At 34.9% G+C, this 17,835-nt stretch overlaps 1 protein-coding gene across 1 annotated transcript in view; it reads right to left on the bottom strand.

Annotated features, from left to right (window-relative positions):
* Positions 1 to 17,835, bottom strand: part of MAP4K5 (mitogen-activated protein kinase kinase kinase kinase 5) — a 108,201-nt gene that overhangs the window by 21,926 nt on the left and 68,440 nt on the right. The window contains exons 14-21 of the mRNA XM_028101528.2: positions 12,615 to 12,693; positions 7,259 to 7,317; positions 6,185 to 6,252; positions 4,882 to 4,924; positions 4,044 to 4,254; positions 3,118 to 3,215; positions 2,882 to 2,923; positions 1,930 to 2,014 (exon numbers count right to left, since the gene is read on the bottom strand). Coding sequence (XP_027957329.1) covers positions 1,930 to 2,014; positions 2,882 to 2,923; positions 3,118 to 3,215; positions 4,044 to 4,254; positions 4,882 to 4,924; positions 6,185 to 6,252; positions 7,259 to 7,317; positions 12,615 to 12,693 — 685 coding nt within the window. The remainder of the gene's footprint in view (positions 1 to 1,929; positions 2,015 to 2,881; positions 2,924 to 3,117; positions 3,216 to 4,043; positions 4,255 to 4,881; positions 4,925 to 6,184; positions 6,253 to 7,258; positions 7,318 to 12,614; positions 12,694 to 17,835) is intronic.

Genomic DNA, 17,835 nt, shown 5'->3' with positions numbered 1-17,835 from the left:
AGTAACTTGACAGTAGACAAAGCTAGTGAATACCACCTTAACCAGCTGGTCACTGTTAGTATCACTGGTACTTGGACAAGCTCATAGAATGTGCCTTCTGATAGGATGAGCTGAGAAGAGCACAGTAACACTTCTTTCATATTCCCACCAAAACCACATTACCTGATCTCAGCATGAGGACTCATCAGACAAACCCAAATTAAGGGACATTCTACAAAATAAATAGCCTCAAAAATGTCAAGATCTAGAGAGATACAAAAAGGTTGAGGAACTGTTCCTGACCAGAGGAGATTAAAGAGATGTGGTAGCTAAATGAAACATGTGATCTTGAATTGGATATTGTTGGGTTGGGGAAAAAAGGAAGGGGGAGACAATAAAGAATATTACTGAAGCAATTAATAATTTCTATATGGACGGTGATGTCAGTTATACTTCAATTAAAAAATACATAAATATGGACTGTGGATTACATCAATAATAAATTTCCTGATTTTCACAATTGGAACCATGGGTATATAAGAGACAATTCTTGTTCCTATAGGAAATACAAAATGAAGTATAGGGAAGCACTCTCAAGTAATTCAGAAAAAAATGCACATACAGGCAGATAATAGAAATAACTGATGATTCTGAGTATAAAGGAGTTTCTTGCATTATTTTTCTAACTTTTCTGTAAGTCTGAAATTATATCAAAAGTTATAAAGACAAAAAAACCCATTTCCTTACTGATAAAAATATTTTTTTCTCTGTTATACTTTCTAATAGTAGCATTTAAAACAGATAATTATATGACTTGTCTTTATTACTGTGTTAGAGTGGAAACAAACATTTCCTGAACACCCTTTACTGCCTAACCTCTTTTTGCTAATTGCCAGACACTCAGGTAGGGAGGCTTTTTCCTTCCTTGCAACAAAGTGGGTATTAATAGTACTTATGTTAGGGGCACCTGGATAGCTCAGTCGGTTAAGGGTCTGCCTTTGACTCAAGTCACGATCTCAGGGTCCTGGGATGGAGCCCCATGTCCGGCTCCGTGTTCAGCCCAAGTCTGCTTAAGGATTCTCTCTCCCTTTCCACTTACCACTAACCCCACTCGCTTTCTCTCTCTAAAATAAATAAATATTTAAAAAAAAGAAAAAAAGAGTACTTATGTTATAAATGATCACACTGAGAACCAGGGGTTTTAAGTATCTTTCCAAAGTCATGTAATAATGACAGAGCAGGAATTCAAACCCAGATCTATTTGATGCCAAATTTTTACCTCTATGTATTAGGCTTTCTCACTTTAAAAATATACAGTATAAATTTTTAAAAATAAAGTTTGTTATTTTGCTGTTATTTCAGATTTACAGAAAAGTTTGAAGAGTACAAAGAATTCCTGAATATCCTCCTTCACACAGATTCCACAAATACTAACATTTACTACTTTTGCTTTATCCTTTTTTCACCTTCCATATACACATTTTTTTGTTTTCTGAACTATTTAAGTTACAAACACAATGTCCCTTTATTCCTATTTCAGTGTGCATCTCTTAAAAAAAAGAAAAAGAAAAACCTTACATAACCATAGTACAATGATCAAAATCAGGAAATTAACACTGCAACAATACTATTATCTAATCTAACGATTTTACTGATTGAGATTATCAATTGTCCCAGTATTGTCCTTTTATAGAAAAGAAAATCCCTAATCATGGTTGTAATCACTTGTGATGACTACTCAGTCTCCTCTAATCAGAGCATTTCCTGTATACTCTAAATTCTAATACCTTACACCAAAACTCTATTTATCTATTTAGGTTGTTGCAGGTACCTGCCCGATTTAGTCTCTAAAGTCATATTTTTAAAGTAAACAACCTCAGTTCACTGACCATATACTTTCCCAGAACAAATATTTTATTAGAGATGTACATAAAAGTTCAGAAATTTTACCTTTTGTATCAGGATGTATCCAGGATGTTGCACAATTAATTTTCAAAGGGCAGCCATCAAAAACTTTGGAAAAACATGCTCCCATCTTATTTATAAAGAAAGAAATATTGACTTATTTGATTAGATAATTTTATATAGTCCTAGAAAATACCTAAGATTATTACAAAATGCTAAACTGACTCTTACTGCATATTTATGGTCTCATTACAAAACAAAATTCCTATTCTGATATCATTTAACTCTTTCTCCTATTCTTCCCTTGTGTAATCTGCTATTTCAGAGCAAAACTATCAGATTTATCAAAACATCTACATATATCAGTGATACATTTTAGGAATTTTAAGTCACCACTTATCTTTAGAACTAACATTTAAGAATGTGAAAGAATGGATGATATTTCTGAGCAGTATCACAGTGATTATAATTGCAGTATAACTCTGTAACAGTGAAAAAGACAAAAAGACTCATAGTTACGTTACATATTAGACTTTTACTGAATAAGAAGGTATAATTTATAAAGCATCCCATTCATATGATTGGCTGAACCACCTTAAAGAGCCACAGAACAAGCATTAACATAAGCTTCCCTGTTCCTTTTCACTGTGTATAGTTCAATATGAAAATGGCTTCAGGGGTAGAAAGATATTTAATTCATATTATAAAGAGAACACAGTACTACTGATACCACATTAAAGTTAACTTGGCCTTTGAAGGCTAATCTGAGAATCCAACTGCCATATTTACAAAAAGTGAAACTCTCCAAATTCTAACCAACTCACTCAAATTAGGGTATATGATCTGATCCATGGTATATCAAAATGCCTTTAATGACTCTGTATTTTGTGAATCCTTCCTTTCAATAGCTCAAGATACTTGACAGCAAATAAAAAATCTGCTGATGTGTCTAAAGAGATGGAAATTGGCAAGTGGTTTACAGAGAAATATTCCTTACCAGCACTTTTGGGGTGGGTGGAAGGCCATTGATGGCTGGTTTCTGTGGGAAAAATAATTTTTAACGCTATAAGATCTCTTAAGCCTTAAAAAAAACCTTATATATTTGGAATTTTAGTTATTCAAATTCTTGACTTAAACAGACTATGCCCCCCGGCCCATGAAAACAGACATAGCCTCTTATGCGATGAGCATGGTAGTAGTCACAACTGATCACCAAACACCGGTTATACCGACCGGGAAATCGCGCTTGTCCTTCTTCCGTGGTAACTGTGGTGCTTGTGCTGATCCTTCTGTATTTTCACTAATCAGTTTTGAAATACCATCACCATTTCCTAAAAAGAATCATGATTAAAAGCCGAATGAACACAAATAAGTACTTCCCATGAAAAATAATTTTCCCTTTCCCCCAGTACTTCTGTACCATTTGGGTGATCCTTTACTGGGAAATATTCTCTACTGGCAGACAAGTGAAAGTATGAAAGCATAGTTAGCAGTGGTCTTAATTCATGAAAACAACACCAAATGTCTTTCCATATTGTGAGAAAAAGAAATGCTATATGAATGCTATGCTGATATTCAAGGCCTTTCATAAGTGGACTTCAACCTACCTTTCTAGTCCTGTTTCCCATTATATATCTTTCGAAAGCTCACACTTCTCTCATACTAGACTCTACTTACAATACAATCCAGATTTTCATGGTTCAGTACATTTGTTTATTCCTTCTTGTTCATCAGGAATGCCTGTCAGCACTGGCTCCCCCTAATGAAGGCTCAACCAAGTCCTTTAATACTCTGCAAGGGCCCACCCCCTCTATTGCCTATCCTTATCTTCCTAAACACCTCTCATCTTTATTACATGTAATTATTGTATGAGACACTTAAACAAACTGTCTTGTCTAATGTTATGGGTACATGGGTGTACCTTCTGCTATACATCCTGAGCTTCTGGAGGGTAGGAACATCCATTCATCATTCTAAGACCCTGTCATATTTAGTAAGGGATCAGATTAGGATTGAACTGGACTGAATCTATGTATAGCCCATCCATGTGGAATTTTAAAATAACTTCAGAAAGCTTTAAACAGTTATAAAATTGACTGAAGACATTCTTTAAAATATGAAAATGGCTTTCTTTTCAGTTTTCACTTTGATTTATTTACCCAGATCACAGTATCTAGCTGTATGCACTCCAGGACTGCTGATACTGCTAGCCATACCAATAGAGGAAGTCTCAGCTACAGGACCACAACTTGGGCTACTCTGTCTTCTGAGAAACTGGGGAGCTCTGTTCTCTGAATCAGGGCAACGTTTTACAGTTGATGACTTTTCTTCATCTAGGAGGCTGTCTTCAGGGTAGCTGTTGATCCTTGGCTAGTGATAATAAGACACAAAAGTGCTTTAATAAATTTGGATATAAAACAGTAACACTCCATTATCATTATGTATCAAAGACTTGAGGGGAAAGGGGATATGTCTTTTCTTCCTTTCTTCTATATAATTCAATCACTGCGCTAAGTAAGCAAACAAGAGTTGAAATACTGTCCCAACACAACTAAGAACTTGCCATGTGATTTTTTTTTAATCATCCCTAAGTCAAAACTGACATAATTTTAACTGATAAAATTATATAAACAATACACAAAGTATTTAATAAGTAGAAACAAGCAAGGACTTAATCAAGTATGACTCCACTGAAATAGCAAATTATAGTAGTAAATGAGGATTATAAATGATGAACTCTTATATCCTCTCCATGCAGTTTTCTCTCAAATGAGTATGACTGATTTTTACCTTTTTCTTATAGCTATCCAAATACTGTATTTCTCATGAAGTCTTTTTTAATATATATTTTACATCTTTGTAATCTCCTCGTAAAGAAAACTATATTTATCTAAATATATTTAAGAGAATTTTGAACAAATTCAATAAAATCATTTTTTAAACTTAATTACTATATTACTTAAAAAAGGATTTATTCAAAAATTTTAAGCAGCTCACCTTAGGAGGTAGGGGAGGTGGTACTGCGCGTTTTGAGGTTGATCTAACACAAAGAGAAACATGCAATTCAGATGGTGGTAAATGATAACATAAAACAGAGACTCCATTAAATGTGCATTAAAATCTGTTTATATTCAGGGGATATAAAAAACAATTAGATCATGCTGAGGAGTATTTTTACAATCTATAGAAGACTTAAGACCTCACTGTGTCAAACTGTATTAGGACTATAAAATAGATTTTTATAAAATAAATACAAAGTCTTTTTAACTTTACGGTTTTGCTTTGCATATTTAGTATGTAATAAAAATGAATTAAACAGAGCAGTAAAAAACAGATTCAGGATTATAGAGCTGGAAGCCATTGTGAATCACAGATTCAAGTGGCTGTATCGTCAAACCCTTTAGCTGCCCCAAGTGGGATCCGCAGATCAGTAACATCTGCATCACTTTTACTTTCTGTAAAGGACCAGATAGTAAATATTACAGACTTTAGTCTACACTGTGGTCACAACTACTTAACTCTTTTGTTATAACGTGAAAGCAGCCACAGCTTTTTTCATGTTATAAAAGCCATATTAAAAAAAGAAAAGCTATATTAAAAAAAAAAAAAGCCATAGCTTTTTTCACTTTATAATGTGAAAGCATGGTTGTGTTCCAACAAACGTTTATGGACACTGAAATGTTCATATAATTTTCATATGTAACAAAATATCACTTTTCTTTGGATTTTTTTCAACTATTAAAAAAAATCTAAATACCATTCGAGTTTGTGGACTGTACAAAAAATATGCAGTGGATCAGATGTGTCTTATAGGCCAGAGTTTGCCAATCCCAGATCTATAAGCTGAATGTGGAGGGCCCAGAAATCTGTATTTCCAAAGCCCACTCGAAGCACTGCAATGCACAAACAGGCTTGGAACATTTAGGCTGGCCGGCCCTGCAACTTAACTGTTGAGGGAAGAGAGGTCTAGAATATGAAGAAACTATACTGCAGAGATGGAATTGGGGCTTTTTGACTCCTCCTATAGTATTTCTTCCCATGACATTATGTAATTCATCCTTCAGTAAATTAACATTACACATACTAAGTTCTGACTTAAAGAAGAAAACTCAAGAAAACTTAATGATTAACACATGATGCCTTTTGGTAATTAAAAAGTCAGAAGCTTTACTCTGATAAAAGGCATAGCACAACTTCTTTAAGAATGAAAATTAAAACTTGTTAGAATAAACCACTCCCTCCCAATACTGTTCTTATGTAATCAAGTAAAATATAGTTATTAAGTTAAAAAACAACTTACTTGCCAGTATTTGCACCATCAACAAAAGGATTCCACTGTAACACAAAGTTTGGGTCTGATGACACTCCCTGTGAAGGTGAAAAAATAGTTTAAAATGTTTCCTCATAACAGATATTAATCATCTTATTTGATTCAAGAAAATATTCAGTGTCATGATTGTTAATCATCTTGGCTTTCAGTCAATTTTTAAATCTCCAGCTAGAGTTGCTGTCATTTGACATATTTAGGTCAATGATTCATTATCAGTTGCCTTATGCGTAAGAAGTTCCATAAACATACTAAATATAGTTTCAAATGACAAGCTCTCTTTACCATTGCTATTATATTCCAAATAAAACAGAGAAACATAACTCTGAATTATCTGCGTCACTAATCCATTAGTGTGGAAAACTAAACATCATATTATTAAGCTATCGTGAACTTACTGGTGCTATTTTTTCCCAATGGCATGGAAATTGAGAATTATATATCAATATATACAGTAAGAAGAGCATTACTGCCAAATGTTAAGAATGAAGAGATCCATTAACAGAAGACAATTCCTATAAAAATTATACTTTGCCAAAGCTGAAAAATAAAGTAAATATATTAAGATAACATCTAGGCAACTCTAATAATACCTTGCTCTATTACTTATTTCCTTTTAGATAAGGAAAGGTTTAACGAAATAGTAACCTCAAAATAAGCGCAATGGTTAAAATAGAAGCTATATTAATAAACAAATATTAAAACCAGTAAGGTAATGCAAACATAAACTCTAAACCTAAAGAGTTGGTAAGAAAAAAGATCCTGATAGCTTTAAGCTGAACATCAAAATCATATATTTAATAACTTCATGTAAATCCTTCCAAAGACTCAGAAGCGTCAAAATGAATGGTTAAAATGGTCTATTACACATTAAACCCTAGTCAAAATGTACCTAACTATAAGCTTTTCAAACTTTAATGTGTGAAATGCAGTATCAAAATTATTGCTTAGAAGAGTATATAACTTTGTTCCTTAGTCAAAGTATACCTAACTATAAGTTTTCTCAAATTTTAATTTGTAAAGTACTTCAAAAGTAATGATTCCTACCATTTCATCCCGAGCTTCTGTTTCTTTTCTCAGAGGAGGTTCGAACTGTAATTTGTCAACTGCAAAATATGTAACAGATATTCACAAACTCTATCTAAAGGGTTAATCTCAAAAATGTAACAAGAAGCGTATGTACTGGGGAGAGGGAAAGGGAGAAGGAAGAAGATAAGATTTTTTACTGCAAGAGTACCCCTTTTTTTATATTTACCAAAAGAAGGTAACAATTTGGTACCTTCCTAACAACTCTGCTTAATTCTCGGTTGGAGTCAGGAAATTAAGCAGCACTTTTTGTGTATGAAAGATTTCAAAAAATTAAAGTATCCACTTGACTAAGAAAAAACACTTTAAGGATTTTCTGTCTGGGCTGCACACTCTGTTCTAAGGCTACAACTTTATGGCAGGGATGAACCTCCCCAAACTACCTGTAATTATCTAAAAAGAACAAACAGTATTTAAATTAAATGTTATAATAGTATTTGGAAATTTAATATATTTTGCTCAATGTGTATTTTACTTGGCCTGCTCAAACTTCTCTTATGTGAAATATTCTAAAACAGAGAAAAGGATGGCTTATTATCTACTTCACAGTTGTTTTGGGTTTTTTTTTTGTTTTGTTTTGTTTTTTAAGTAGGATGGAGCCCAACATGGGGCTTGAACTCATGACCCTGAGTTCAAGACCTGAGCTGAGATCAGTCGGACACTTAACCGACTGAGCCACCCAGGTGCCCCATAAAGTACACAGAAATTTAAGATTATAAAATTTAATGTGACTAAAAAACAAACAAAAAAATTCATATTTGCATCATAAAGATGCAAGATACCCAAATACAATCTTGGCAAAAAAAAAAATTAAAAAATCACTTTCAAAAAGGATCCAGTTGTTCTTATCCCTAAAACAAAATTTGTAAAGTAATGAAGTTTTCATATAATTCATTAAACAAAAACATTGTCATAAAAATTTTCAGTAAGATTGAAATACAGTTCATAAAACATTGTATCAACTTTTCAAAAACAACCTAAAATAAAAAGCTCTCAGTTATTAATGACTTATTTCTTAACATAATTTAAAAAATATCTTAACTCAAAAACCACTACTCTAATTCACTACTTCAATTCATTTGAGACAGAGATGAACTAAAGTTTTTTTTTGTCACAACTAGAAATACTGGCAGGCAAGCAGGTGTAGAAAAGAAAGAGAAAATATCATTAACAATAAGAATTATAGATCAAGCAAATTTTAAGACTTACAAGAAATTCCAAGAAAAAATGAGTTTCATAAACATTTAAGATGTTTTAAAACATAAGAAAAGTACTCCTTAAGAAAATCAAATTCCTTATGACCGTTCTAAAATTATTGTAGCCATAATTTATGGCACAGAAATGCTAGAGCCTCCAATATCATTGTTTTATGTGGAAGATGGGACCTCAACTTGTTTTGTTTTAAAGGAAATACTGACAGTACCCTTCGGGTGCATTTTTGGCCTACGAAAATCCAAAGATGGGGAGGTTTACCATCTTCTATTCTATTATACATACTCTTTTATTTCTGTAAGATGATGTAGGTTCTAGCCATAATGAAGTAACAGGAATTGGACTTATCCTTCTGCTTTAAACATCTACATACATGTAACACCAATGTGTGTACAAATGATATGAAGTAATTATTTTGGGGTAGTGGCTAACAGACCCCACAACGCTGTCATCCTTGAGAGAAGGGAATACACAGTGGTAAGATCCACATTCACTCTAGCTTTCCACCTGGAGGCACTTTCCAAACTAGGGCACAAGAAAGTAGAATCCGAAGAGAGAGTAACAGTCTTACTGGGTGCAGGAAACAAAGACTGGAGATTGGGGATGCTTAGGTGGTGGGAATTTGAAGGGCAGAGTGCCAGAAATAAGAAAGCTACACGAAGGAGCTCTAGAAATATGCCAAGGGATCTCTTTGTCTTTGGATGAATACTAAATTGCCCATGAGCAAAAAAAAAAAAAGCAAAGACTGTACAAAGTGTGTCACCAAAAGCTGACAAGAGTGTTGTGAGCTAAATGTAGATTCTGGTGATCACAGTGCCAGGAAAGATAGGTGAGTTTCTAACCAGAGGAAAGAGCTTGCTGAATACTCTGGTAAAACCTGACATTAGCTTTAAAAGGATCAAACTGACATACCAGTTGTTTTTTTTTTTATGTTATGTTAATCACCATACATCACATCATTAGTTTTTGATGTAGTGTTCCATGATTCATTGTTTGCGTATAACACCCAGTGCTCCATGCAGTACGTGCCCTCCTTAATACCCATTACCAGGCTAACCCACCCCCCCACCCCCTCCCCTCTAGAACCCTCAGTTTGTTTGAGTCCATCATCTCTCATGGTTTGTCTCCCCCTCCGATTTCCCCCCTTCCTTCCTTCTTTAAACACCCTTTAGAATAAAGAGGACACAACCATACACTCAACGTTGTGCCACAATGTCCAAGATATAATAATCAAAAAATAACCAGGGAGAAGCAGGAGAATAGAAACCATAACCAGTAGAAAAATAGACACAGAACTTCAAATAAAGGGGTTTCCAAACACAGCATTCCAAATTTCCAAGAAAACAGGCCTCTGGGTCAATTTTCACAGTATTGGACCTGAAAGTCACCCTATCATATATATCTCTTTTTTTGTATTATCATATTTCACTTGAACTCTACTCTTTCCAAAACCCTCTAACTCTTTTCCTTTGTTTAATGAGATGTTCCATAGTTCCTCTAGTGTGTGTTTTCCCTCATTGTACAGAGTCAACAAACCTGACTTTGCTGGACTACAAATTCATCCTTGGTGCTCTTAGACTAGGCCAAGACCATAATAATTACTTACATCTACTAAAAACACATAGGAAGAATGCTTATACTAGTCATAATAGCCAAAAACTGGTAACAAATCAAATGCCCATCAACCAAGGAATGGATAAATTGTGTTAAATCATACAATAAAACATTCTATTACTGTGAAAACAACTATTTCTATACATGACATGAATGACTTTCACAGACATAATGTTGAACAAAAGAAACCAAGCAAAAAGGGTGCAAATTGTAAATCCCATTTATCTGAAGATCCAGATCAAGGTAAAAACCAATCTATGGTGACTAGAGAACAGAACAGTGATTAGCCTGGGCAATGGAAAGGGCAGGGGGATATAGGAAGATAGAAGGGTGCTGACTGTGAAGGAGCACTAGGGAAGGGGCCTTCAGAGATTCTGGTAATGTTCTATATTTTGATCTGAGTGGCAGTTTCATGAGTGTATACATTTTTAAAAGTTCATCATATAGTACACCTAAGCATTTACTGTATGTAAGTTACCAGCTCAAATTTAAAAAATGAAACAAAAAACTAAGAATAAAACTAATTAGGTGTATATAAAATCTATTAAAACAAACACATAAAAACAAAGCTATAAAATGCTCTTGATAGACACAAAAGAAGACCTGAGAAAATGTAAAGATAAATCACCAATAAAATGACCTTCACCTTTACCAATTTTTTTCTGGTACTGAAGCACAAAGAGCTTACATCATGAAGATATTAGTGCCCTGGGCATTCAGGAAAGAACTAAGTCTTGAAGTTACCTCTGAAAAAGCCTATCTTAGTTAAGAAGACAGACTATCATAAAGAGGTCAATTCTCCCCAAGCTAATACATGAACTTTTATGAAATCTCACTAAAAATACTGAGAATTTTTAACTAGATAAGCTGATTCTTAAGTTTATGTGGAAAAATACAATAGCAAAATATCATTAACAAAGAACAGCAACAAGATATGTATGGGCGGAGGGAGGAGTGAGGAGGGTGGGAGGAGGATTAGTCCTAACAGATTTTAAAAGACATAATAAAGACAAAATAATCAAATTATGCTATCGGCACATGACTAGACATACTAATGCAATGACAGAATTTCTGGAAAGAATCCAAAAATATATATGGCCATTTAGGTACATCATAAAGGTGATATATCAAATCCACTGGTGAAAGTATTAAGTTTTTAATAATTAGCATTCAGACAAATGGGTAGTCACTTAAAAAGAACTGAAGTTGAATCCATACTTCATTCCTCTTACCAAATTAATATCTTGTATCAAAGATTTAAATATTAAAGAAGTGAAACTGTAAAAATAGAAGAAAAATAATAGAATTCTTTTGTAATCTTAAAATCAGGAAGGCTTTGCTAAATAGGACACAAAATTCAAAAGCTACAGAAGAAAATATAGGCAAATTAGACTATTAATTGAATACTTATACACCTGCAAAAAATAAAGAAGGCAGCTTTATAATGGAATAGCAACTTTGCTACTTTGCTATATGGTATTTGAAGTCTTGAGAGTTCATCTGGGATTATATAAGAAGATAGCATAAGAAATATCAGCAATCTGAGACTAACAGATAAAATCTCGAATTACCGGTTTAAGAAAAGGCCTGAATGAATCGATGGATATAGGAAGGACATTCTAACTGTCCACTGACCTAGATATTTCCAAAGCTGTATCCAGAAAGCTAGAAATATTTGGGTTCAAGAAAACTCAGATTTCAACAAGATGCTCATCTGCAATAATTCTAATTAGCTTAAATACTTAATATATTATCTTTATTACAGTTTATAATTTTTTATCTTTTACTGTAAACTTTTAAAAAATCTCTTTTGAAACAGTATGCATTTAAGTCCATATACTCACACCTAAAATTTCTTTGCAAATCTGTTCTTCTAAATTAATTTGGCTAAAGTAATAAATATCCTTGATACAAAATATCTGTCAATGATTAATTTATTGAATAAATGTCAATTTCCCCTTTTAAGTATATATTTTAAAGAAGAGTCATCTCTCCTGTTAACTTGACTAAAAAAACTGAAACCAACCCAAATGTCCAACAACAGGAAATTATTCAACTACATACCACTTCGGTGAAAAAGGATGCAACCTTAAACGATTATAAAGGCTACGCTAATGTATCAAAAATGCTTCTATGTTAACTAAATTCAGTCATGGAAAAACATGAAGGCAATTTAGCAAAAATACTATCTGTGGGTTGGTACTGGGGGATGAGATTATGGGCAATGTTAATTTTCTACTTTTTTCCTCTTACAAATTTTCTACAATGAACATACATTACCTTTATAATTAGTGTATAAAAACCATTTAATTAAAAAACAAGAGAATTCCATTACAAACCTGAGAAACAACCTCTATTTTAGAGGTATTCTGATTATGTTAAAGCACATAGCTTCAGTTAGTCTGAAATTTTATTATTCCAAAAAGACCCACAAAAACACCCAGCTCAACCCTCCAAAACCACCAATTAAAAATGTATACCAAACACATACAATTTATTTCTGAAGCTGTCCGTTCAGCTCTGGCATTCCTGTTTGTAGATCTAATGGTATGACGAATGATTGCATGGGGCTGTGAATATAAGCATAATATACACACTTTAAAAAATTTCAGTGATAAAGTTAAAAGGTCAAACTTTTCTTTTTAACTAAACAATCATTTACTAACATGACTACCTAAAAGAGCAAATTATAGGATAAACATAATTAAATGAACACTAAGATACTTTAAAAAGTTATTTATTTCATGTTTATACTGTATAAAGTAATGAAAAGATGCAAAGAAAGTCAGACAGAAATCTTATCTTTAAGGAGTCTGTAGTGCAGGCAGTTAAGATGCACAAATCATACGATTAGAAAATGGTCAATGCTGGGCGCCTGGGTGGCTCAGTCGGTTAAGCGACTGCCTTCGGCTCAGGTCATGATCCTGGAGTCCCGGGATCGAGTCCCGCATCGGGCTCCCTGCTCAGCGAGGAGCCTGCTTCTCCCTCTAACTCTCCCTCCTCTCATGTACTCTCTCTCTCAAAATAAATAAATAAATCTTAAAAAAAAAAGAAAATGGTTAATGCCATCCATTAAGACAATTACTATTAATGCCCAGATGACAAAGAAATGACTTCCAGCTGAAGGGGTATAGAAGTTCTTCATGACAGAGCTGTAATCTGATCTGGTCCTGAAGGACAGTAGGCATTGGATGTGCAGCAGTGTGGGAAGCATTCTAGACAGCAGAGAGAATATGAACAAAGTAATGCAAGAAGAAAAAGAAATTGGAGTATTTGGAGGAACTGGAGTTGGTTATTACTTGGCTTCAGTGAAGATTAAGTGAAGAGATGACAAAGCTGGACAGACTGGGGAAGAGCCAGATCATGAAAGGCTCCAAATGTCAGCCGAGGGCTCTCATTTTATTTTCTCAGTCAAGAAATTTTTTGGAGATTTTACAAAAAAGGAGTGGTATTTCAGAGTCAGATTTAAGAGTAATTGGATAAGCGTACGGAGGGGAGAAATACTGGATGCAGGGAGATTAAGTAAGAATACTGTAGTTAATCAAGTGAGAAGCTTGCTACTTTACACCCTTTTGCATAAGCTCCTGATCCTTTGAAACAATGCCTTCAGCTTAACTGCCACCTATCAAATTTCTAATGATTCACTCTCATTCAGTGATGAATGACAATGGCTGCTATGTTTTCTCCTCTACTTCAAGACCCACCATCATACCACGGGACTTAACAGCCCATTGTTTGGGACTTGTTTTCTGACCTCATGTCACTCTCCCAGACTTCAATATTCAATACACTCTCAATTCCTAAGATCACTCCCTGGACCTTGCCATCAGCTCTGATACTCAAACTCACGCTATGCTCCCAACTTCTCACCCTTTGAGCTCACTCTCATTTACTCCCATTACACTATTTCATGTTCACATTGGAATCTCAAGTCCATCGACCCACTACCTTCTTACCCTCCATTGTCTTATCTTCACTCTTCTTCCTATCCAGTTTGTATACGGTGGTCTACAATTTCAAGCAATCTCTTGCCAGTACCCTAAATTCCCTTTGCCCCACTGTCCTTCAGTACTCTGGCATGACAAAATGACAACTTTGGATGAATTAAGCTAACTACCGTTGTGTTTATATTGGGGATACCAATCACTACTGGAGGAAAGTCACCCAGGCAGACCACACTGAAAATTCATCTCATCTGAGGCTTCAAATTTGCCCACAAACACTTGTCTAATCATTTAACCCAACCATTCTCCTCAATTACTATTTCACACCTTCTCTCCATACTCTCCAAACCCACTCATTTTCCCTCAGATTTTCAAGAGATGATCCTGCCATTTACTTCACAGAGAAAACTGGAATCATCAAATAGAAGGTATCTTCTAGCAACAATCTCAAATATCCTCCTCTCTCATGCAAGAGAAGTGTTTCATTACCTAAGATCAAGTGTCTCATAATCTAGATCCCAGCCTCTCCTCCTTTCTCAGAGACTTTGTCTATTCATCTTGTTTCTCTTAAATCTTTATCTCTATCTATTGGATCCCTTTCATAAGCATTTAATCCTATTCAAAATTACTTTCCCCACATAAACAGTTAACTAATTAAATAAATTCCCCACCAACTCATTTTCCTCCATCTACTGTTCATCCTACCTTTCCCTTTCACAACTAAATTGCGTAAATGTATTGCTATACTTATCTTCCAAACCACTCCAATCTAGCTTCACCTTGATAATTTGAGTATTATCCTTTTAAAAAAGTAATCAAGCACCTTCACCTAAATCCAATGATTTAAATTATCTTCTAGGCAATATTCTTTTTTTAAAAAAAAAGATTTTATTTGACAGAGACAGACACAGCAAGAGAGGGAATATAAGCGGGGGAGTGGGAGAGGGAGAAGCAGGCTTCCCACGGAGCAGGGAGCCCGATGCGGGGCTTGATCCCGGGACCATGACCTGAGCTGAAGGCAGACGCTTAACGACTGAGCCACCCAGGTGCCCCTTCTAGGCAATATTCTTGTTAAAAATTACCTCCTTCTTTTAATGGTCTTTATCAATCCTTTGCCATTCCTCTTAGCTACTTGATTCTTTTTTTTTTTTTTAAGATTTATTTATTTATTTTAGAGGGAGGGAGAGTGTGCACAGGCGGGGAGGGGTGGAGGGAGAGAGAGAATGAGAATCTTAAGCGGACTCCACGCTGAGTGCAGAGCCCGACATGGGGCTTGATCGAAACCAAGAGTCAGACACTTAACTGACTGTGCCACCCACGTGCCCCCTAGCTTACTTGATTCTCAAATTTTGGGAGAAATCTCAGGATGCTGTCTTAGGCCCTCCTCTTTTCTCATTCTACATGCTTCCCTTGAGTGATCACATTTATTCCTTAAGGTATTAACTACTTCTATACTTAATGACTTCCAAATTTATATCTGTAGTCCAAACTTTTCTCCCCAAGTTACAACCACATATCTAATTCCTTATGAGACCTCTCCATTTGGAAGTCTTGTGCAACATCAAAATTACTATACATAAAATTGAACTCCTCTTTCTTCCCAAACCTGATTTTACTCTAGTGTTTCTACCTCAGTAAATGAGGCACTTTTATATCCACCCAGGCATTTAAATCAAAATCTAGCAGTGACCTTTATTCATCCCCCACCCTCATGTCTTCATCCAATCCCCAATCTCACAGAGAATTCCTGAATTAGTCCACTCTTCTTCATCCTTGCTAGTCTAAAACACCACCCATGCTACCCTGGATGACCTCAACAGCCTCTAAAAGATTTTCAGGATTGTAACCACCATTCTGAGGTCACAGAGATCTTTAAAAAATGCACATACAATTATGTCACTCCCTTACCTTTAATGTCTTCTACCACCTTTAGGTAAAGCCCCCATTTTTTTTTTTAAAGATTTTATTTATTTGACAGAGAGAGACACAGCGAGAGAGGGAACACAAGCAGGGGGGAGTGGGAGAGGGAGAAGCAGGCTTCCCGCTGAGCAGGGAGCCCGATGCGGGGCTCGATCCTAGGACCCTGGGATCATGACCTGAGTGGAAGGCAAATGCTTAACAACAGAGCCACCCAAGTGCCCCAAAGCCCAAAATTTTTAACATGGTTTGAAATAGCTAGTGTTTAGCTCTGTAACTTCATCCCCCAGCACCCTCTTCCTTGTTTTCTACTCAAACCAGACTAACTTTTCTTTAGTTCAAGTATACAGTCTTCTTTTTTATCACCAGGCTTTCTAACATGCTATTATTCCCTCTGTTCAGAACAATTCTGCCTGCTCTCTTCTTATAATTCCGATTTCTCTTTCAGGTTTTCAACTTACGTATCACTTCTACAGCAACTCCTTTCCTGTCCCTAAAATTTGCCTCCACAGCACACTATATTTCCCATTCCATAAGTTATCACACTTGTAAATTATTTGTTGGTATTTCTGAGTTTCCTTTGAGCCATACCATAAGTTCTTTGAAGGCAGGGATAGTGTGAATCTCATACACCATAGTGTCCCAACTACCTGGCATAAGGATTTCAAGAACTGAAAAGTACGGTGATATCATTAAACAGAAATGGAGAACTCAGAAGGTAGAGTGAATCTGGGAAGCCCAGCAAAATAATGTGGGGAATAAAAAAAGAGTCTGGTGGGGCTCCTGGGTGGTTCAGTTGTTAAGCATCTGCCTTTGGCTCAGATCATGATCCCACCAGGGTCTTGGGGTTGAGTCCCACATCGGGCTTCCTGCTCGGCGGGAAGCCTGCTTCTCCCTCTCCCACTCTCCCTGCTTGTGTTCCTGCTCTCGCTCTCTCTCTCTGTCAAATAAATAAATAAAAACTTTAAAATAAAAATAAAAATAAAAAAGAAAATAAAAAAAGAACCTGGTTATTTATATAACCTGTGAAAGACAAACTGGGGAATCAAGTAATATCAATTCCACCTTTAAGCTACAACAATTTTAATAATTTTTTATTTTTAAGGGATTAAAATCTTAATTATTACAAGTCCACAAATGTTAAAGTAAAAAAAAAAATCTATGAATGGTTAGCTTATTCAATATTTTCAATTAAAGTTCATTTAACACTCAACAAAATATTCCCTAGGTACCTAATGACAAGGATAAGACTATGCTATACACTAGGCAATGATTAGTTTTTAAAGATTAATTTTCAAAGATTATTTAATGACTATTTCTATTAAATACATATATAGAAATGGTGTCATATTAATTAAACGATAGGCTTTGGAGTTAGTTTGCCTTGGATCCAAATACTGTTCCACTACTTACTAGTCATATGATCTTGGGCAAATTACTTCTATTCTTTCTCCTTTATTTCCTCATTTATAAAATGAGGATAGTAATAGAATCTGTTGCAAAGGGCTGTTTTGAGTATTAGATGAGTTAACGTGAAAGTTACCTGGCCTAATACTTGATACACAATGACTACCCAAAGAGTGTTAGTAGTTATCATGATACTTATATGGTATAATTCAAAACTTAAGAACATAAAGTAGAACATTTCCTTCAATAAATAATAAAGTTTGGTTCTATAGTCTTGCCAGAGTGAAGGTAGAGAAATAAAGGAAATAAAGGCATAAAGAGAAATGAAGAGGCAAATTCAGAGAAACACAGAAATAAAAAGAAATCCTAAAAGGAGAGGAAGAAACACTGGTGAAAAAGTACAGCTGTGTTTTATAAAAGCTTAAGTAGGTACCTGACAACGGG

Source organism: Eumetopias jubatus, unplaced genomic scaffold, assembly GCF_037043125.1.
Source record: "Eumetopias jubatus isolate StellerSeaLion01/CBP00866 unplaced genomic scaffold, mEumJub1_p1.0 scaffold_7, whole genome shotgun sequence".
Taxonomy (NCBI): Eukaryota; Metazoa; Chordata; class Mammalia; order Carnivora; family Otariidae; genus Eumetopias; species Eumetopias jubatus.
The sequence above is the reverse complement of the archived record's forward strand: the minus strand, read 5'-3'. Positions and strand labels throughout refer to the sequence as shown.